This window comes from Oryctolagus cuniculus, chromosome X (genome assembly GCF_964237555.1).
Source record: "Oryctolagus cuniculus chromosome X, mOryCun1.1, whole genome shotgun sequence".
NCBI lineage: Eukaryota > Metazoa > Chordata > Mammalia > Lagomorpha > Leporidae > Oryctolagus > Oryctolagus cuniculus.
In genome coordinates this window covers 4,924,923-4,948,094 of record NC_091453.1, presented here as the reverse complement: position 1 = coordinate 4,948,094, position 23,172 = coordinate 4,924,923, and the positions used below count along the sequence as shown (strand labels likewise).

Sequence of the window (23,172 nt, the reverse complement as noted above, 5' to 3'; positions counted from 1 at the left end):
GTATCTTCACCTGTCCTCTGTTGCAATAACAAAATAGCCGAGCCAGAGCAATGGCTGAAGAACGAACGCTTCCCTGGCTCACGGTTCGGGAGGCTGGGGAGTCGCAGAGGGCGGGGCTGGCATCTGGTGAGACCTTGCTGCGCTGCGCAGCATGGTGCAGGCATCGCCTGGCGGGACAGGCGGGGGCTCTGCCTCCTGACCTCATCGCATCCCAAGTGTCTGCCAGAGGTCCCAGCTCCCCCCGGAAATTGACACAGGAAGTTTGCGATCAAGTTTCCAACATGTAAAGTTCCAGAACGCAAAGAGTTCCAGCCGCAACAGCTGGCAGGAGTTGCAGTTAGGTAAGAGTTAGGGGAGGAGAGTTAGGTAAGAGTTAGGGGAGGAGAGCCGGATGCAGAAAGTGCTGTGTGGAATGACGCCATTTCCACGCTGTGTGTGCAAGTGTGCTCATCTGGGAGGCTGTCCCTGGCTTTGTACAGGATTCACGGCAAACAGCACTGTGCGAGGTCAGCAGCAGGTTAACGCAGCTTTCCCCAGCTAACAGAGGGCCCCTGAGGGCCATGCTGATGTTGGAGGGGGGAAGTTGAGAGGGAAAATGTGCCCTGTTTCTAAGGAATGTGCAACCTGATTCCACTTACGGTCTTAGAGACATTGAGAAGCACTCAGAGCCGGCATGCTAGCACACAGGGCACATGGGGCATTCGCTCACTCTCTGGGTTTCGAAAAGCATGGAGTCCGTACATGCTTAACAAAAAGCAAAGGCTACAAAAGGGCCTATTTATCTGCTGCTGGAAACATGGTGGACTCAGTCTGAAAAGCCTTTTACTATTTAATCACCTAGAAATGCTGGGTAAAATGCAACAGATTTATGTTCAATGTACAGCTCACAAATAATCAAAGCAGATCCCCAGGTGCCAGAAACAAAGAGGGAAGTGAAAAAGCAGAGAGGTGAGTGCTGGAGCCCACGGGGGTATTTGTCTCCAGGACCCAGGAGTTGGGGATTTAGTGCCCACACAGGGCCAGGAAATGAGCCCTTGGGCTTGGGGGAGGCGCAGGACTGAACCAAGAACTTTGAGTAAAGCCAGGACCCTCAAAGGAAAGCACCGGTAAACAAGAGAGACTCCGGGACACAGGACTCTGGCTGGGAAACAAACAAAAGCTCTCTGAGAATTCAAAGCCACAGGACCCCGTTCCCGCTGTTTGCACTCTACCCACACGGTTCAGAGCTCCAGCCTAGCGAGTAACACAAGACGGATCCCTCAAGAACGGGTCCTCCGGGGCTACAAAGCAGAAGCAAACAAAACCCTTCTCTGAAGAGGAGCTCGCACCTGGCGAAGACCAGGAAATGTGCACACACAACCACGCGTGAACAATCCAACCTGACCAACGGGCCGCCACGACTCTACTCCCCGCAACCTCGAAATACAGAGAGAACCAGAAGCAGAGTTTTTAAAAAAAGAAATGCATTCAATATTACCAAAGGCTAGGAAAAAAGCAATCAAATCCTAGGAATAGAACTGAACCCTAGGAAAAAATAAAACAGGCTGAACTGAAAACAAAACAAACGAAAAATCCAAATAGAACAACAAAAAAACCATAATGCATCTTGAAGTAAATTTTTCTAAAAAATTCTAGGAATGATCATACATTCATTAGGGGCTGCCGTTGTGGGTTAGGCCATTGATTGGCACTCCTGTGTCCCAAATCAGGGTGCCTGGTTTGAGCCCTGGCTAGTCCACGCTTCTGATAACAGCTTACAACTAACGGGCCTGGGAGGCAGTGGATCATGGCCCAGAGGCTTGGGTTCCAGCCAGCCATGGGGAGGCCTGTATGGAGTTTCCATTTCCTGGCTTCGTCCTGGCCCAGAGCTGGCTGTTGCAGAGTGAACCACTCTGCCTTTCAAATAAATAAATCTTCAAAAATTTTACTTTTATCTTTTAAAAAATACTTATTTAAGGCTGAGTTACAAAGAGGCAGAGGCAGAGAGAGAGAGTGGGAGCGAGAGAGAAAGATCTACCATCCACTGGTTCACTCCCTAAATGGCTGCCAAGGCCGGAGCTGGGCCGATCCAAAGCCAGGAGCCTGGGGCTTCCTCCGGGTCTCCCACGTGTGTGCAGAGGCATACACACTTGGGCCATCTTCTGCTGCTTTCCCAGTTGCATTAGCAGGGAGCTGGATTGGAAGTGGAACAGGCGGGACTTGAACCAGTGTTCATAGATGCTGGCACTGCAGGTGACAGCTTTAGCTGCTACACCAAAGCACTGGCCCCTATTCATTTATTCTATTTTTATTTTTATTTTTTTCGACAGGCAGAGTGGATAGTGAGAGAGAGAGAGAGAGAGAGAGGTCTTCCTTTTTGCCATTGGTTCACCCTCCAATGGCCGCCATGGCCGGCACACTGTGGCCGGTGCATCGTGCTGATCCGAAGCCAGGAGCAAGGTGCTTCTCCTGGTCTCCCATGCGGGTGCAGGGCCCAAGGACTTGGGCCATCCTCCACTGCACTCCCGGGCCATAGCAGAGAGCTGGCCTGGAAGAGGGGCAACCAGGACAGAATCCGGCACCCCGACCAGGACTAGAACCCAGTGTGCTGGCGCTGCAGGCAGAGGATTAGCCTATTGAGCTGCGGCTCCAGCCTTATTCATTTATTTTTAAAGATTTTCCATCTGTTGGTTCATTCCCCCAAATACCTGCAACAGCCAGAGCTGAGCCAGGCTTCAAAACCAAGAACCAGAAGCTCCATCTGGGTCTCCCACATGGGATGCAGCCTGGGCCATCATCTACTGCCTCCTAGCCACATTAGCAGGCTGCTAGACAGGAGGCATGGATTAGCCAGGACTTGAACCAGGCCCTCTGATATGGGATGTGGGCATAACCCACTGCACCACAATGCTGGCTCCCAATACGTCTTTTTCTCTTTTTTAAAGACATTATGGGGGACTAAAGTAACTAAGAGAGTGTACCATGTTCATGAATGGGAAAACTCAATATAGTAAGGATGGCAATTCCTTTCAGAATCCAACAGGGGATTTTATAGGCTTGGCAAGCTGATTCTAAAATGTATACCAAGGACAGAAGAGCTAAATGAATTTTCAAGAATAAAGATGGTAGATGGAGAAACCACACTATTATAAACCTGTAATATTTAATACATGAGCTATTAGTGGGAGGACAGAGACCAACAGATCACAAGCCCATGTATTCATGGGTTCTTTCTAGACAACCGAGGTGGCATTCCAAATGAGTGGAAGAGAATGAGCCATTTGACAGCTAATGCTCCTCCATCATACCTGAGATTCATTTCCAAGAGCTGAGAGCGGCCGGCGTCGCGGCTCAATAGGCTAATTCTCCACCTAGCGGTGCCGGCACACCAGGTTCTAGTCCCAGTCGGGGTGCCGGATTCTGTCCCGGTTGCCCCTCTTCCAGGCCAGCTCTCTGCTGTGGCCCGGGAGTGCAGTGGAGGATGGCCCAAGTGCTTGGGCCCTGCACCCCATGGGAGACCAGGATAAGTACCTGGCTCCTGCCATCGGATCAGCGCGGTGCGCCGGCCGCAGTGCACCGGCCGCGGCGGCCATTGAAGGGTGAACCAATGGCAAAAAGGAAGACCTTTCTCTCTGTCTCTCTCTCTCACTGTCCACTCTGCCTGTCAAAAATAAAAATAAAATAAAAAAGAGCTGAGAGCGCTAGTGCTCCTGACAAGCAAAATTGTAAAAACTCCTTTGGGTTCCTGTCAGCCTGTGGTCACATTTTCATCAGCTGATCCATACATAGCCTTGTTTTATGTGTGCTTCTGTTTAAAGACATTTTATTTCATGTTCACAAGAGGTCTTTGAAAAGTTAATGGAGATGGTATGTTATGGATAAATGATGAATGGATTTCAAAACTGTTTTGCACCAAAGAAACTTATTTTTTAATTCCGTTTGCCAGGAAAGTTTTGAAGTCCCCTTGCTGAGGCATTAACACTGAACTCATGGCCAGCCGAGCTGTCAGCTGAACACCTGCTCATCCCAGACCCGTGTTTGCTCCACAAGGCGCACCACAGCCTCCTTGCACTCAGAACACTGTGCTTGGGAGCCATTTTACAGCAGCGAAAAGCACTCAGATGTGGAAAAGGCGGCACTAAATGTGTCTCAAGGACACTTGTTTACAGTCCAAGGTCTGAAAGAAGATGCCAGAGTGTCACCTTGTCCCACCTCAGCTGGGGATGTGCATGACAGAGCTTTCACTACCTTTGCACATGGCCCCTGCAAATACTGACTTTTTTTTTTTTTCATCTTATTTGAAAGAGAGGGAGAGAGGGAGAGAGGGAGGGAGGGAGGGAGGGAGGGAGGGAGAGAGGGAGGAATGAGAATGGATTTTCCTTGCATTGATTCACTCCCAAATGCCTGCAACAATTGGGACTAGGCTAGACTGAAGCTAGGAGCCTGGAACTTAATGTTGGTTTTCCACATGGATGGTGGGGACCCAAATCCTTGAACCATCACTGCTGCCTCCCAGGGTGCACATTAGGAGAAAGCTGGAAGCCGAGTGTGGAACTCAAACCCAGCTACCCTGATATGGGATGTGGGGGTCCCAAGTGGCATCTTAACTGCTATGCCACAAACCCAGCCTGTTGATACTGATTGGGGGTTACAAATAAATTTTGTAGGTGAATTTGCAAATATACAATCTGAATACTAAGAATTTCTTTATGGCATTTCTGGGGTTGGACATAATTTTTTGGAGTAGACAAGACAGAAATAGCACAAATTATGAAGGAGACTGACAAATTGGACAAATAAAAATTTAAATCTCCTGCTTTAAAATAGATGCCAGAAAGTGAAAAAATCAGGTCCCAGACTGGGAGGTAATATCTGCTTCACGAAGGGAGGATAGAGAGGCCGGCACCGTGGCTCACTAGGCTAATCCTCCGCCTTGCGGCACCGGCACACCAGGTTCTAGTCCCGGTCGGGGTGCCGGATTCTGTCCCGGTTGCCCCTCTTCCAGGCCAGCTCTCTGCTGTGGCCAGGGAGTGCAGTGGAGGATGGCCCAAGTGCTTGGGCCCTGCACCCCATGGGAGACCAGGATAAGTACCTGGCTCCTGCCATCGGATCAGCGCGGTGCGCTGGCCGCAGCGCGCCGGCCGTGGCGGCCATTGGAGGGTGAACCAACGGCAAAGGAAGACCTTTCTCTCTGTCTCTCTCTCTCACTGTCCACTCTGCCTGTCAAAAAAAAAAAAAAAGAGAGAGAGAGAGGATAGAGGATTAGTATCAAGAAGAGCTTTAAAATTCCCAGAAATCAGTAAGAGCGGTGCACCCAGCCCCCAGACAAAATGAGCAGAGGCTAAGAACATGCACTTTACAGATAAAGAAAACAGGCTGGCTGATCAGCTAATAAAAATGCTCAATCTAATTTGCAATAAAAAATGGAAAATGAGATAAACATACAGAGGCACTGCAAGACTGAAGTGTGGTTAGGCACAACTCATGTGTCACACAGAAGCTGGGTGATACGAATTGACAATCATTGGGGAAATCAAAGTCCATTTTTAGGTGACATTTCCAACAAAGGCATATAATTAATTCTGGAGAAAATGAGAGTTCCAGAAAGAACCCTCAGAAAAAACAGCCAAATGCTATTCAGGAAGCGACCAAAAAGAGCCGCGAGGGCCTGCCTGAGGGACTGGCTGTTTCTCAGAAGCACTAAGCCAGGATTCTCGGTAGGTTGTGAGGTGATGAACTGGTGGAGAGTTCTGTACACATCACGTCCAAGGCTCCAGTTTTTCCCACAGCTGCGGCTTTCCTGAAACATGGGCTTGGATCTTGACAGCAGCAGCAGCAGCAGCAGGAGTGACTGCCTCTCTGGCTTTTCCTGCCAAAGAATCATAGCAATGGGAGACTGCAGTTCTGTTCTCCATGCCTTGGACAAGGGATTGGTGGCCATGAAGCCACAGGCGTCCCCTTCCTAATTTTCGTTAGTTCTGGTCTAGGCTGTGAACATAATCATAAAGGGGAATTAATGTCAGTCTTCTTATCGTACTCATATCAATGCTTGCTGCTATTCATCAGAATTAATTTGGATAAATATTTAATCAATATTAGGACCCCACCATCCACTAGGCACTATCCAAAATGGTCTTTTGGCTACTATAGCAAATCAAGAATATTCTCTCCTTAGTAAAGATGACCCAATGTGGGTGATTGGCAATAAGTGACATTAGAACATTGCCTGGCAATTCTTTCTTTCTTTGTCTTGACGTCCCTTCACTTTGTAAGTGATATACCTTGAAGTACTTCTCTTCAAAAAGGGAGTGGCTAAGAGATAAGGGTGAGCAGGGGGGAAGGTTCCCTCTCTGACCACACTAAGGGATTTGAGTTTCCTTCTGAAGTCGCTAAGAAGCCAATAAAGAAGCTGAAGAAAGGAAAGACGATCTTAAAATTACAAAGCATGGAATAAATGCAATAAAAATGAAGTTGAAACTAAAGAGGAAAGTGTAGGACAACAGCAAGGAAACCATGCCATACCCAGACTTGGGTATGAATGTTCTTAGCAGCCTTGCTCTGATAGTGAAAAATAGGAAGCTAAATGCTATCTTGCAATGAACAGGTAAAGGAGATGTTCTATTTCGATACAATGGAATACTAGTCAACAACGAGAAGGGATGAACTGTGGGTACACGCTCCACACAGATGACCCTCAACAACATTGAGTTCGGTGAAGGAAGCCAGACGTGCGGGGTGACATATCAGGGAATTCCATTCGTGTGAAGTATTCGGAAAAGGCAAGTCTATCTGCAGAGAGCAGGCTCATCGGGGCAGGCACTGCAGTGCCGCTTGAGACATCCACATCCCATACTCGAGTGCCTGGGTTTCAGTCCCAGCGTTTCGTCCAACCACGCTTCCTGCTACTGTACACCGTGGGAGGCAGCAGGCGGTGGCCCACGTACTTGACTCCCTGCCCCCTACGTGGGAGACCCAGATCCAGTTCTGGGCTGCTGGTTTCATCCTGGCCCAGTCTTGGCTGGGCAGACATTTGGGGAGTGGATCCGTGCAGGTATGATCGCGCGCTCTCTGTGTCTCTTTCTGTCACTCTGCCTTTCAAATAAATAAAAGTAAATTTTAAAAAGTTTTCAAAAAGGAAAGTAGGTGCACGGACTAGGAAAGCAACTCCAGAACCACCCCTCCCCCCACCCCCCAGGGCACTCAGAGCACTCGTGTGTAAGATTCTGTTCCTCTGGAACCACTCCGTATCGAAAGCTCTATCAGTCACAGTTGCACCCGAGGCAGAGCCAGGACAACCAGGAGAAGAGACTTAGCAAATGAGGGAGCTGGTCCAGCAGGCTCTGGAAGGCTGGGGGCTCCACGGCCGATGCTGGGGCTCTACGTCCACAGAGCAGGCAGTCAGGAAGGAGAATCACAAGCAGGCTGAAAGCCACAAGCACCAGCTGGCACCTCCTGAGGACAAACTGGAGCCTGGAGCCCTTCTTATTGTCTCGGGCTTCAGTGACCAGGTGCCCGCGTCATGGAGCTAAACACAGCCCAGAAGTGAGAGACGCTGACGCAGAGGATTTGTTTATTTATTTGAGAGGTAGAGTTACAGAGAGCGAGAGGGAGAGACAGAGGGAGAGGTCTTCCACCCGCTGGTTCACTCCCCAAATGGCCACAATGGTTGGAACTGAGCTGATCCAAAGCCAGGAGCCACAGCCTAGCCAACTGACCCATTACGAAGCCATCACATTCTTTAATGGTTGGATGTCTCTGCACTCTCCTGTCACTCTTCACTTAGCTTTAGTAAGTTATATTTTCCCCTAGGAAATTGTCCATTCACCTAGTTTTTAAAATTATTGGCATAAAATTCTTCATGGTATTCTTGTCAATGTTTTTCTTACCATTCTCTTGTAGATCTAGTTATTATCTCTTTTTTATTCATTTTAATACAGTTATCTTTTTTATTCTGGCTTCTAATTTAATTTAGTATTTGAGATGTTTTGTGGTCTAATACATGATCAATTTTTATAAATGTTCCATGTGTGCTTGAAAATGATGTGCATTTTCTAAAATTAAAGGTCTGTATATGAGTACCCATACACACATACACATATCTAAACACAGTTACAGATACACACATACACCCATATGTATGTATTGACGATACTTCAAAAAGTTGGTGGAAAAATGAATTAAACAATAAACCTATTTTGGTATAAAGATTTTGAAATCTATGCATGATTTTCCTAACATTCATTTTCTTCACAAGCATGGTCAAAACATTTTTCACCAAAATAGATTTTTAATTGCATTTTCCATAACCGGTTTTTTTTTTATTTACTTTTTTTTTTCTGATTTGCTTTTTTTTTTTATCTTTTATTTAATGAATATAAATTTCCAAAGTACGACTCATGTGTTACAATGGCTTCCCCCCCCATACCGTCCCTCCCACCCACAACCCCCCCCTTCCCACTCCCTCTCCCCCTCCATTCACGTCAAGATTCATTTTCGATTATCTTAATATACAGAAGATCAGCCTAGCATACCTTAAGTAAGTATTTCAACAGTTTGCTCCCACACAGAAACATAAAGTGAAAAATAATAGATGATTTTTTTTAAATGATGATGAAATCAGATCAGACCTATTGTCATGTTTAATCCCAGTGAGAGTCAAGTTGGGAATTGATAATTTTTTTTTTTTACAGAAGATCAGTTTAGTGTACATTAAGTAAAGATTTCAATCGTTTGCACCCCCATAGAAACACAAAGTGAAATATACTGTTTGAGTACTCGTTATAGCATTAAGCCTCAGTGTACAGCACGTTAAGGACAGAGATCCTACATGAGGAGTAAGTGCACAGTGACTCCTGCCGTTGACTTCACAAATTGACACTCCTGTTTATGGCATCAGTAATCTCCCTATGCACCAGTTATGAGTTTCCAAGGCTATGGAAACCCCCTGAGTTCTCCGACTCTTATCTTGTTTAGACACGGTCATAGTCAAAGTGGAGGTTCTCTCCTCCCTTCAGAGAAAGGCACCTCCCTCTTTGAAGACCTGTTCTTTCCACTGGGATCTCACTCACAGAGATCTTTTTGCCAGAGTGTCTTGGCTTTCCATGCCTGAAATACTCTCATGGGCTTTTCGGTGACAACTGACTGAACACCAAAGGGGAAACCTCCTGAAGTGAGGTGGACACTATGAGAAATGGTGACTTGATCAGCATAGCCCTGACTGCTGATGGACAACTTAATACATTATCCCTCATAGTATTTTTTTTGTCTGTTCTACTTGATATGACTGGTTTAATTCTGTAATTATCACACAGTTATTCTTGAGTGTTGAAAATTAACTGAAATATGATCCCTGTTGAACGTAAGAGTGGGAATAAGAGAGGGAAGAGATGTGTAATTTGGGGCATGCTCGGGCTGACTTGCCCCAATTGGTAGAGTTGAAAACATACCAGGGGATTCCAATTCAATCCCATCAAGGTGGCATGTGCCAATGCCATCTCGCTATTCCAGGTGATCAATTTCAGTTCACAATTGATCATAATGAAAGGACTGAGAGTCAAGGGGAGCACATGGGCAAGTCTAGTATCTGCTGACACCAACCGATAGAATGGATAAAGGGGAGAGTGGTCCAGCATGGGAAGTGAGATGCTCAGCAGACTCATAGAATGGCGGATGTCCTAAATAGCACTCTGGCCTCAGAATCAGCCCTAAAGGCACTCGGATCTGGCTGAAAAGCCCATAACCGTTTTGAAGTTCTCTCCAATATACAAATAGATATCCCATCAGGTGGACTGAGTAGGTTGTCCAGTAGTCTATACACTAATTTTTAATATACATGATCAATTACTGACAGAGTTGTAAAAATCTTCTATCAATTTAGCCTGGTAGTTATATCACTTTTTGCAATATAAATTTTGAAGCTTTGTTATAGGTATATGTTTGTAATTAGTATATCTTCCTGGTAAATTATTCCTTTTAACATTCCTAATGATACTTCTTTGACTTAAAATCTATCCTGATTTTAATATTGTTACATTTTTAATTATGTTCTTTTTCTGTATATTAAAAGTTTAATAAAAGAATTGAAAATTTAAAGATCTGTCATATTTTGTCCATTATTTCTGGTGCTTGTAACAGGCAGGCCCGTAGGCTATCTAATCTGGCTCATTGCTAGATTGTGAAGTATTCAAACTTAAAAGAAAAAAAAAAACTCTGAAATCTATCTTACCTTTAAACAGAAATTTCTTGTTGTCTTTGATATGCAAGCATTGCACAGTGTATGCACCACCGAGACCCCACACAGCAATGAGGATGCACGTCCGCAACAGACACGAGACCACGAGGCTTTTCCTAACACTGCGCTCCCACCGCTGCCCCAGGACGTGACGAGGCGCCTATCCCTGAAGGCCACTGCCCGACAGCTGAGGATCACTGGCGTAAGGAATCCGCACAGAGGACTGCAGCTGAAAGGTGGGACTGGTTTATTGCACTCATCGTTTGGTAATCCTCCCAGCCTTCACTCCCGATGTTGCTCCCAGCAGTTTTGTCTGAAGCGCTATGGGTTCCTTTCAGTAGGTTTGGAAATCACTGTGGTCTCCTGGTTAGGTCGCATCCAGGAGACAAACACTAGGCTGGAACCCAGTTTCTCACTGGCACTGTGTGGGCTCTAACCTGGAGCCAAATCCTAGCTGCTGACATTTAACCTAGTCTTACAGCTAACAGCTTGCCAGGCACTCCCAGTACCCATCCGTACTGTGCGTCTGCTTGCTGTGAATTGGGGGCTACTTTCCTCTACTGTTGACTATGGATTTTCAGGGTCTTGGAAAAGATTGTGTCTGTTGTTTGGGCCCAGCTGTTTGTAAAGAGACTAAGGGAATCCCTCAGGAGGCTTTAGCAAACTCGGTGTCTAATTTTTCTTATCGAACTTATGCACTACATAGAAAGCCTTTAAAAACTCATTGAAGTCAATGCTCCCATCCTTGTTTAAGTCCATTGTGTTGGCGAGCTCGTTAACCTGGAAATCATCAATATGAACGTTGTAGTGAGAACTGAAAAGGTTCCACATGGCCCGGAATTCTTCCATGGAGATCAGACCTAAAAGAAGACAGGAGAAAGCTGTGAGTGTTCACCTGAAGACTCGCCTAAGGGAAGCGCGGGAGCGCACACTGAGTGGATCGCCCCCGTTAGCAGCTCACTAGCAAGCCTGAGCATCAGGACACTGAAGGAAGCGGGGAGCGAGATCATGAAGAGAAGAAGCGCGTGTCACTTCTGATTGCTCAGTGATTTGCGATTGTTCCAGAGCCAGAACGAGTCAACAGTGCAGGAACGGGGAGGGGATCGTGGACTGTGGGAATCACCAGAGCTAAAATCTGAGCGTGAGGGCCATGGCAGGAGGCCACAACAGAGACTCACAGAACAGCAAAGGCAGCAGGCAATGCGGGGCCCTAAGGGGGTGACAGACAAGGGCACTGCCTTCTTATAGCCAACAATGCACATTCATGAATCAGTGATTAATTTTTTGGTGTTCAAAGGTCTCTGCAGTAGGGGGTTAGGCGATGACATTTTTTAAGCATGAAAGTAATTGTGCATCAAAGCTAAACAAAAACTGAGTTTTCATAGTCCTTAATTCCCCAAACCATCAGAACTCTAGAAATGATTTTGATTGGCAACAGTAACTAAAATAATGAACCTATCAGTAAATTATCTTTGTATTTGTGCTGGTGACTTATAAAAGGTGTTCTTTCAGTTTGACCTACAGCTCTGTAGGACTCTCTAGTCTTGAATGTAGAGTTTATGGCCAAGCTAAAATAACAATAATATGAAACACAAGTTTATTTATTTTCCCTTGAGTTTCTTCAAGTTTGGGTGAAGGATGAAATGGGTAAAAACAGAGTTCTGATTTCAGGGAGACAAACTAGCCTCTGCCTTCTACTACTACTGAACCAAGTTCATTTACCTGAGTGATCAGAATCAATGATATTAAATATGATTTGCAGGTCAGATCGATATCGGTACAAAGTTTCAATGACAGTAGACTGAGCCTAAAATAAAGATTTTTTTGAAGTGTTAAACATAGAATTAATGACACAGATCAATTTTAACAAAAGTACCAACACGAAACATCATCACCAATTCAAATTATGTGGTTTAAATAGAAATCTGAGAAGGTACGCCTGGCCCTGGAGGCCCGACCCTCCTTGACCAGAAAACAGACTGCGCTCTGTGTGCCTCTCGGGGGTGGGCTGCTGTGAACAGGGCCGCAGGGCCGCAGTCACTAACACCTGCCCACATTCACGGAGAGCTTGGGGATGACTTCCTTCGGTCCTCTGCAATCAGAAAGGACAGGAACACACCTACCATTCTATCCTTTAGAAAACAGGGAGACAAAGTAACTTTCTCAGGGGGTCTCACAGCTGGTAAGTGGGACTTGAGTTTCAGTGCTGGGAAGCCCAGGCCTATGACCTTAGTCGCCACAGTAAACTGCCTCTGAAGTCCAAAGCCTCCTTGCCATGGATATTTTAGTCTCCAACACCGACAACGACTTCTCTGTCTCTGCTCTGCCCTTCCCGGCAAATAGCCACTCACAGCCTCATTCCACTAGGCTCAATGTCCTTACTCACACTGATGAGTTGTTAAGTAACAAGTACTGGGATCTGATAACTCTTCCTTTTTAGTAAAGGATTCTGTGTTTCTTTAAAAGATTTATGTATGTATTTGAAAGGCAGAGTTACAGGGAGAGAAGAAGAGACAGGAAGAGATCAATCTCTCATCTGCTGTTCACTCCCCAAATGGCTGAAATGGCCAGGGCTGGGCCAGGCTGAAGCCACAAGACCAGAACTGCCACAAGGGTAGCAGGGGTCTAAGCACCTGGGCCACCTTCTGCTGCTTTCCCAGGAGGCGCATCAGCAGGGAGCTGGATCAGAAGTGGAACAGCTGAGACACAAACCAGTGCTCATATGGGACACGGATGTCTCAGGCAGTGGTTTAACCTGCTATGCCACAAAGCCAGCCCCAGGATTTTGCATTTTAAAAATCTTTAAGGCACTCTCTGAATCATGTTAGCAAGTCTATACACTCACAGTTTAATACAGAACACTAAGTATTTTAAATGGTGTGTTCTGGGAAAGAATGGATGTCCACTAGACTGTACTTAGCATTGGAATCCTATCTCTGATGTAGTTTCGCTTGCTGAAACATTTTCTTTTATATTCTTTTGGCTTATCCTTAGTATGCCCAAATTTGCTGAACAGACCACTACCAGCTTTTCGAAGGATTAAGTCACTCTTGCAGCTTGTGCAAAGGTGTTCGGCCCCAGCAAGGCTTCACCTGGGACTTTATCTCACTCACCTCTTTCACAGGTTTTTCAATGTGGATATCCTGGAAGCTGGACATATAGTCAATGTCTCCATTTTTGTCTGTATTTACTAGGTGGGAACTCAGGGATCTCCATGGTAAGTTCAGCCCCAAAACGTTCTCCATGGAAAAAGCCCACTGGGTCGTTGAAATTTTTCCTAACAACAACAAATAAGCCCATATTGTTTGTTTATAATTTGAATTAAAAAAAAGATTTATTTATTTGAAAGACGGGGTTAGAGAGAGAGAGGGAGAGATAATGTGAACTGTCTGCTGGTTCACTCCCCAAATGCCTGCAAAGGCCAGGGCTGGGCCAGGCTGAAGCCAGGAGCCAGGAGCTTTATCCGAGTCTCTCATGTGTGTGGCAGGAACCTAAGCACATGGGCCATCTTGCACTGCTTTCCCAGGAGCATTAGCAGGGAGCCGGATGAGAAGTGGAACAGCTGGACTTGAACCAGCACCCATGTGGGATGTTGGTGTTGCAGGTGGCAACACCACTACAACACAACACTGGCCCCTATAATTTGATTTTTAAAATAACACAAGCTCCTTGGCAGCAACAGTGGGTGGCCTAGGGTATCCTAGCAGGCCCCACTACCCTGAGGGAGAAATAACTACAACCTCTTCAGTATGCCGTACATCTTGCTTTGGCTGTCACACAGAATAAATTAGACTTTGGATGCTACATGTTTTCGTCTTTTCTGATGAACAAAATAAGGTGTGCTTATTATAGATGATTTGAAAACAGAAAATAATACAAAGCGCAAAAGATTTACTTTTGTTTTTAATATTTTGCTAAATTTCTCACCTGCCATTTTCTCAGCTAATATCCCTTTCCCCATAACATTTTCTAGTTTTCCAAAATACAAATATATTTATTTTTTCTGATTATTTACATATGCTCATTTTAAATGATTCTGAATACATAGAAAACAATATTACTTCTAGTTTTTTCTATGTATATAAACATATACATATGTAAATGTCTATATATTTTCTTGAAATTAAGTATACACTGTTCATGTTTTATATACATGTATTGATATGACAAAATACATGTGTATACACACATATACATTTACTCTAACCTGTTTTTTTCAATCAATAAGTCATGGATAGCCATCCATGCTAATAAACATAGATCTATATTATCTTTATATTTTTAACTCAAATCACATTTAAAAAAACATGTTCATTCATTTTTATTTATTTGAAAGGCAGAGTAACAGAGATAGAGTGCTTCTATCCACTGTTCATTCCACAAATGCCTGTAACAGCCAGGGCTAGGCCAGGCCAGGAATTCTTTTTTTTTTTTTTAATAGAAAGCTTTTATTTAATAAATATAAATTTCATAGGTACAGCTTTTGGATTATAGCAGTTCTTCTCCCCATACCCGCCCTCCCATCCCCAAACCATCCTACCTCCTACTCCCTCTCCCATCCCATTCTTCATTAAGATTCATTTTTAATTATCTTTATATACAGAAGATCAACTTAGTATATACTAAGTAAAGATTTCAACAGTTTGCACCCACACAGACACACAAAGTATAAAGTATTGTTTGAAGACCAGTTTTACTGTTAATTCTCATAGTACAACTTATCAAGGACAGAGGTCCTACATGGGGAGCAAGTGCACAGTGACTCCTATTGTTGATTTAACAACTGACACTCTTATTTATGGCATCAGTAATCTCCCTAGGCTCTTGTCACAAGCTGCCAAGGCTATGGAAGCCTCTTGAGTTTGCCAACTCCGATCATATTTAGACAAGGCCATAATCAAAGTGGAAGCTCTCTCCTCCCTTCAGAGAATGGTACCTCCTTCTTTGATGGCCCGTTCTTTCCACCAGGATCTCACTCACAGAGATCTTTCATGTAGGTCATTTTTTGTCACAGTGTCTTGGCTTTCCATCAGGCCAGGAATTCTATCTGAGTGTCTCACAGAGGTGGCAGGGACTCAAGTGCTTGAGCCATCATCTGCTGCCCCCTAGGTGCATTAGCAGGGAGCTGGACAGGAAGGTTGAGGCAGGACTCCACCCCAGGCCCTGGGATAAGCGATGCAGGTGGCCCAAGTGGCAGTTTCAGCTGCTGCACCACAATGCCCACCCCTACAGCGTCATTTTAATGGGTATGGTACTATTCCATTATTTCCTTAGGATCATTCCCAGAAGTGGTACTGCAAGATCAAAGGGTCTCAAGATTTGTAAGATTTTTTTGATATTGACAGCCTTGGTATCCGCTGAATTGGTGGGAAACTGGTTCCAGGAAACACAACCAAAATCCATGGATGCTCAAGTCTCTTCTAGAAAATGTGGTAGTATTTGCATAGCACCTCATATCCTCCTACACACTTTACCTCAGTTCTAAATTACTTACAATAGCTAATACAATGAAAATATTATGTAAATCGGTCATGCAGTTCATTTAGGGGAAATGACTCCCCAGACGTCTCCACATATCCAGTGCAGACGCAACTGTCTTTTCACAAATATTTTCAGGAATTCACAGTTGCTGGAATCCCTGATACAGAACCCACGAATATGGAGAGCTGACTGCAATGTCCGAGGAGTCTTTAAAAACTCAAGACAAAAAAAAAAAATGTATTATGAAAAGACTGCACGGATTTCACAATATTTTTGCACCAAACTAACATAGCTTTTAATTCTATTTTCCATGAACTTTTAGAAGTACCCTCTTACCTGCCCTCAGAGGCTACTTTGCTATTGTTAGCGCTCGTCAAGCTTTGTTTTTGCTAATGTTTTCGTGATCCGTCTTTTTCTAAATGTAGCTTTCAGTGTTTGGTGTGTGTAAATCCACTGCACTGGCTGCTTTCCCAACTGTTGAGAAACCATCAGTCTCATTGTCGTGTCTTTGGAGTGGTGTGTGTTTCCTCTCGGCCTGCTTGGCTACTGGTGCTCTGCGGTTTCACAAGCGTGTGACAAGTGCGTACTGAATCTTATTGATCCTGCCTGGGAATCATTCTCCTCCTTACTTATGAATTGGAGTCTTCCATCAGTTCTGGAAAAGTCTCAGTCGTTATCCTGTCAAATATGGCCTCTCATATTCTCTCTTCCTCATACTCTGATGAAATATACATTAAATATTCTCAGTTTACTGTTCGTAACTCAATCTATTCTTTTTTGAGCAGTGTTTAAGCCTCTTTGTAGCCCATCTATTATGCTTCTTCTTCAGCCAATATATTTTCATATCCATTTGGTTCCTCCTCAAATCATTTTCCAATGCCTGTTTGTGGTTCCATCTTATTTTTTAAACATTTCTTACTTATTTTACATTCAATAACTGTAATATCTGGTCCCTTGGGGAACTAAATATATTGTTTGTTATTTCTGCTGACTTTCATTCATGGTAGTCTGTCTCCTTGTTTGTAGCTCATGTTGGCTGATCTTATCTCAGCTATACTAGGGGTCAAATTTGGGATATTTCCCTCGAAGATGGCTTGGCATTTGCTCGTCAGGGTCAGGGAGCATTACAGATTGGTACCATTTTAGCCACTTTGCGGGTCCAGGTTTAAAGTGGAAGCCACACATTCGGCTTCCCTTTCTACCACACCAGTTTAGTCTCAGGACTGCCCGATACTAGAGTTTGCTCCTGGGACAGTGCAGCCCTTGGTGCTTGCCTGGTGCACCTTGCTCCCACACGTGCTTTCTTTTTTCTTTCTTTTTCTTTTTCTTTTTTTTTTTTTTTTTTTTTGACAGGCAGAGTGGACAGTGAGAGAGAGAGAGACAGAGAGAAAGGTCTTCCTTTGCCGTTGGTTCACCCTCCAATGGCCACCGCGGCCGGCGCGCTGCGGCCAGCGCACCGTGCTGATCCGATGGCAGGAGCCAGGAGCCAGGTGCTTTTCCTGGTCTCCCATGGGGTGCAGGGCCCAAGCACCTGGGCCATCCTCCACTGCACTCCCTGGCCACAGCAGAGAGCTGGCCTGGAAGAGGGGCAACCAGGACAGAATCCGGCGCCCCGACCGGGACTAGAACCCGGTGGGAGGATTAGCCTAGTGAGCCGCGGCGCCGGCTTTTATTTTTTTGACAGGCAGCGTGGACAGTGAGAGAGAGAGACAGAGAGAAAGGTCTTCCTTTTGCCGTTGGTTCACCCTCCAATGGCCGCTGCGGTTGGCGCGCTGCGGACAGCGCACCGTGCTGATCTGATGGCAGGAGCCAGGTGCTTCTCCTGGTCTCCCATGGGGTGCAGGGCCCAACACTTGGGCCATCCTCCACTGCACTCCCTGGCCACAGCAGAGGGCTGGCCTGGAAGAGGGGCAACCGGGACAGAATCCGGCGCCCCAACTGGGACTAGAACCCGGTGTGCCGGTGCCGCTAGGCGGAGGATTAGCCTTGTGAGCCGCGGCGCCGGCCTCCACACGTGCTTTCAACTCACCTTTTGCGGGGAGTAGATGTACAGCTAAGAGATCTACCTTGCTGTGAGGTTGACACATGCTTTCAAATTACACATCCTCCCGAACCCACCTGCTTAACAGGAGGGCCCTCCAGAGTATCTGGTCTGACACACTATCAGAATAGAAGTCTAATTCAGGGCTACTGTTGGTTTTCTGAGTTGAAAGATGCTATCTAAAAAGGAGAAAAATGCCCTTTTCTTGAGCAAATAATGAATTACATTTTATTTTTATCACTATCATTTCTTTTCCAGCAAAAATGGAGAACTGATATCCTAAGGAAACAAAGCAAAGGAACACCGATCTGGAGGTGACATGCTGTGTCAATAAGCGGTGCACGTTACAGAGTTATATTACCTGATCGACTATGGTCTTGAAGCTGGAAGGCACGGATGAGGTCAGTTTTTCGTCCAATTATCCTCTCTTTTAATATCTTAATGGCACTGCTTTCAATAGTATTCACCCTGTGTTAAGACAACAAATCATGAGGTGAAAGTTATACCAGCCATCCTGTCCTGATCCATTTTAATGTGCTTACCAGTTTCTACTTTAAATGATTTGCCTAGCTTCACACATGCCATGTTATTAACTAAAGAACATACACATATGTATATACATACGCATGTATGCATTCTGTGAAATTTTAAAAGGGTGACAAATAGTGTTTTCTTTTGGATTTTGAAGATTCACAAGAACAATTATTTGAAAATGAAGGAAAATAAAGAGGGACTTGCTATACCAGATATTGAAATTTATCATTAAGTTACTGAAACAAAGTAACAGGTATTGACACGAGAAGACTGATGTACAGGCAGAACGGAAGTTTCATAAATATGTCCAGTGATGTATGGGAACAACACACATGACAACAGTGGTATTACAAGCAAATAGAAAGGAATAATTTTTACAAATAGTGCTAACATAGTTAGCTAATCAGCTGGACTTAACATCTGCCTCAGACTATTTACAAAACCCAATTTGAAATGAAGGAGGAACAGAGGAACAAAATAGTGGTGAGATACACAGTCACCACTCAGGATCCACAGGTGATGCACACCGGGATGTCCCAAGGTCACCAAAATGCACATGTGCTCAAGTCCTTCCTATAAAATGGCCTAGTATTTGCATATAGCCTGTGGACACTGTCCCATGTGATTTCAATCATCTTTAAATGCTATATAAACAGTTATTATCAGGGCAGGCACTGTGATGCAGTGGGTTAAAGCCCCATCCTGAAGCGCCGGCATCCCATATGGGCACTGGTTCTAGTCCCGGCTGCTCCTCTTCCCATCCAGCTCTCTGCCATGGCCTGGGAAAGCAGTAGAAAATGGCCCAAGTCCTTGGGCCTCTGCACCCATGTGGCACCCGTGGCTCCTGGCTTCAGCGCAGCTCCGGCCGTTGCAGCCATCTGGGGAGTGAACCAGCAGATGGAAGACCTCTCTCTCTGTCTCTACCTCTTTCAAATAAATAAAATAAATATTTAAAAAAATAGTTATTATCCTGTATTGTTTGTGGAATAATGAAAAGACAAAAACTGAGATGGTGAGTACAGACACAATTTTTAAAAAAGATTTACTTATTAATTTTTAAATTTATTTATTTGAAAGTCAGAGTTACAGAGAGGAAGAGGCAGAGAGAGAGAGAGGTCTTCTATCCACTGGTTCACTCCCCAGATAGCCACAATGGCCAGAGCTGCACTGATCCAAAGCCAAGAGCTTCTTCCAGGTATCCCACACGGGTGCAGTCTCATCTTTTACTGCTTTCCCAGGCCATAGCAGAGAGCTGGATCAGAAGTGGAGCAGCCGGGTCTTGAACCAGAGCCCATATGAGAGGCCGGCACTGCAGGCAGTGGCTTTGCCTGCTATGCCACAGCACCAGCCCCTGAAACACAATTTTTTAAAGTGCTTTCTATCTGTTGTCAGTTAAATCTACAGATGCATAACCTGTGGATATGGAGGGCTAATCATATATCATATATATTATATGTCATATATATGATATATATGTGTGTACATATATGTATATATATGTATATATGTGTGTGTACATGTATATACATGAATCAAAATGGCAGATGTAAATCCAACCATATCAACAATAACATGATATGCAAATAGATTAAAATAAGCAAATCACAAGGTAGAGATTGTGACATTGTGCAAATACAAAACAACTTCCAATTATGTTTTCTTTTTTTTTTTTTTTTTTTTTTTTTTGACAGGCAGAGTGGACAGTGAGAGAGAGAGACAGAGAGAGAGGTCTTCCTTTGCCGTTGGTTCACCCTCCAATGGCCGCCGCTGCAGCCGGCGCACCGCGCTGATCCGATGGCAGGAGCCAGGAGCCAGGTGCTTTTCCTGGTCTCCCATGGGGTGCAGGGCCCAAGCACCTGGGCCATCCTCCACTGCACTCCCTGGCCATAGCAGAGAGCTGGCCTGGAAGAGGGGCAACCGGGACAGAATCCGGCGCCCCGACCGGGACTAGAACCCGGTGTGCCGGCGCCGCAAGGTGGAGGATTAGCCTATTGAACCACGGCGCCGGCCTTCCAATTATGTTTTCTACAGGAAACACATTTTAGTTTCAAAGATACAAAGAGATACAAAAGGAAAGGACAAAAAAAAAAAAAAACCCAAATACCAGGCAAGTAACAAAAATGACAGCTAGAATGGCCACATTAATAGTAGACAAAATAGACTTCAGGAAAATTTAAGAAGACAGACAGACAGACAAGGGGTGAGGGATGTAAGCATTTGGTGCGGCAGTTAAGACACCACTTGGGATGCCAGCATCCCATACTGGAGTGCCTGGTTCGAGTGCCAGCTCTTCTGCTTCCGATTCTAGCGCACCCTGGGGGGCAGCAGATGATGGCTCAGGTACTTGGGTCCCTACCACCCGTGTGGAGACGCAGATTCAGCTCCTGGCTTTGGCCTGGCCCAGATTCCCTCCTCCCTTTCTTTCTGCCTTTCAGATAAAATGAAAAAAACTTTCAAGATCTCAAAATAACAACATAATCTACTTTGAAACTGGACAAAGAGTAGACTAAACCCAATGTAAGCAGAAGGAAGAAAATAATAAAACAGAAAGAAATGAAAACACAATAGAAAAACAATACAGAAAAATCAACAAAACCAAAAATTGGTTCTTTGAAAGGATAAAAAAATTGACAAAGCTTTAGACAGGCCAAAAAAAAAAAAAAAAAGAGAGCGAGCAAGCGAGAGATGACTCAATGTCTAACACCCAATGTCTAAAATCAGGAATGAAAGAGGGGACATCACTGCTGTCCAGTAATGTAAGGAAGACTATAAGGGAATATTATGAATGATTGTACACTAACAAATTAGGTAATCCATATGAAATGGACAAATTCCCAGATAAACACAAATGACCATGATTTATTTAAGAAAAAATAGAAAAACTGAGCATGCCTGTAACAAGTAAAAAGATTGAATAGGTAATCAAGCAACCCACAAAGCAAAGCCTAAGGCTAGATGGCTTCACTGGGGAATTCTATTAAACATTTAATTCTTCTAAGAAATAAAAGAGGTGGGTGTCGCTCCCCCTCTTCGTGGAGGAACAACACAGGACCCTGCGTTGTTCTTTCGTCTGCTCGGCCCTCCCCAGGTTTGCTGCTGGTTCTTCCCGGGTTGGCTACCGTCCCTTCCACCTCCATGGAAGGGCGGTTCCCCCTAGCCACTTTCCCCACTTCCGTGGGGGAGCGGCACACCACTGGCCGGCTCTCTCGGGGGCTGCACAGGTGTTCCTTCAGATAGATGTTCCTGGTGCATGTTGTCTCTCTCCTCCTTTATAGTCCTCTTCCACCAATCCCAACTCTGCTACCCACACGCCGAGTACGCTGCTCTCCTCCAATCAGGAGCAGGTCCTACAGTTTATTGGTTGAACTGGAGGCAGCTGTGTAGAAGCTGTTTCCTCCTCTCCCAGCGCCATATTGTGGGAGAGCAGATGCATAGAATAAGTCTTAATTCCAGTAACTTAGTCTAGTCCGAGTTGCTCCCAGTTGCTCCCCACAGGTGGGAATACTGATGAGAAGCCAGTTTTACCCTGATGCTAAAATCAGACAAAGATCACAAGAAAACTCAGACCTATATCTCTTACAAATATATGAATTTAATTATGAATAAAGTTGTAAAATCCTCAATAAATTATAACACTGTATCGAAGAACATATTAAAAGCATTACACACCATCAGCAACAGGATTTATTCTAGGAATGCACATTTTAGGTAATATCTGAAATCAATCAGGGTTTCTGAATAAAAGACAAAAACCACATGATCATCCCAATAGATGCATTAAAAGGTATTTATCAAAATTCGTCCCTCTCATGATAGAAACTTTCTACAAATTAAGCATAGAAAGGAATTTCCTCAACCTAATAAAGGTTATCAACCAAAAAAAAAAAAAAAAACCCCACACAGCTAACCCCATACTTAATAGTCCAAGACTGAATGCATTCCCCTCAAGATCAGGAACAAGACAAGGATATCTGCTTCCGCCAGTTTTATTCAACGTTGTACTGCAAGTTCTAGCCATGGCAATTAGGCACGGGAAAGAAAGAAATGCATGCAGATTAGAAAAGAAGTGAAACCATTTCCAGGGAATAGGATCTCTCTCTCTGTCTCTCTCTCTCTCTCTCTCTCTCTCTCTCTCTCTCCTCTCTGTTTCTGTTATTCTGCCTTTCAAATAAATAAATATTTTTAAAAAGCACAAAGTTCAGTTCACATTTTCCAGTTTTAAAACTTACTGAAAGTTGAGTATCCCTTATGTAAAATGTTTGGGATCAAAAGGGTTTCAGATTTCAAAGCTGCTCAGATTTTAGAATATTTGTATAGATTTTGCTGGCATGGAAAGTGTTCTGGATTTCAGGTTTTCAGATTAGGAATGCTCAACTCATATAAAGCTACAGTAATCAGGATACTGTAGTCCCTACCTTAGGATAGACATAGAGATCTATAGAGCACCATTTAAAATCCAGAAATAAACCCTTACATTTATGGTCAGTTGATGTGTGACCAAAGTGTCAAGATGGGTAAATAGGAAAAGGATACTCTTTTCAACTATGTTATTAGGACAACTGGCTATCCACATGTAAGATAATAAAGCTGGACCCCTACCTCACACTATACACAAAAATTAACTCAAAATGGGTCAGAGCTAAATATAAGAGCTAAACCTATCAAACTCTTAGGAAAAAAGGCAGTAATAAATCCTTATGACTTTGGGTTAGGCAATAGCTTTTTTTTAATTATTATTATTTGACAGAGTTAGACAGTGAGAGAGAGAGACAGAGAGAAAGGTCTTCCTTCCGTTGGTTCACCCCCCAAATGGCCGCTATGGCCGGAGCTACACTAATCCGAAGCCAGGAGCCAGGTGCTTCCTGCTGGTCTCCCATGCGGGTGCAGGGGCCCAAGCACTTGTGCC

At 44.5% G+C, this 23,172-nt stretch overlaps 1 protein-coding gene across 10 annotated transcripts in view; it reads right to left on the bottom strand.

Moving 5' to 3' along the window:
• Positions 1 to 10,200: 10,200 nt before the first annotated feature.
• Positions 10,201 to 23,172, bottom strand: part of PPEF1 (protein phosphatase with EF-hand domain 1) — a 123,899-nt gene continuing 110,927 nt past the window's right edge. For all 10 annotated transcript variants that reach the window (XM_051826962.2, XM_008272402.4, XM_070067280.1 and 7 more), the window contains 4 exons: positions 18,094 to 18,200; positions 13,324 to 13,487; positions 11,933 to 12,017; positions 10,201 to 11,070 (listed from right to left, as the gene is read on the bottom strand). In XM_051826962.2, coding sequence (XP_051682922.1) covers positions 10,883 to 11,070; positions 11,933 to 12,017; positions 13,324 to 13,487; positions 18,094 to 18,200 — 544 coding nt within the window. In that variant the 3' untranslated portion in view covers positions 10,201 to 10,882. The remainder of the gene's footprint in view (positions 11,071 to 11,932; positions 12,018 to 13,323; positions 13,488 to 18,093; positions 18,201 to 23,172) is intronic.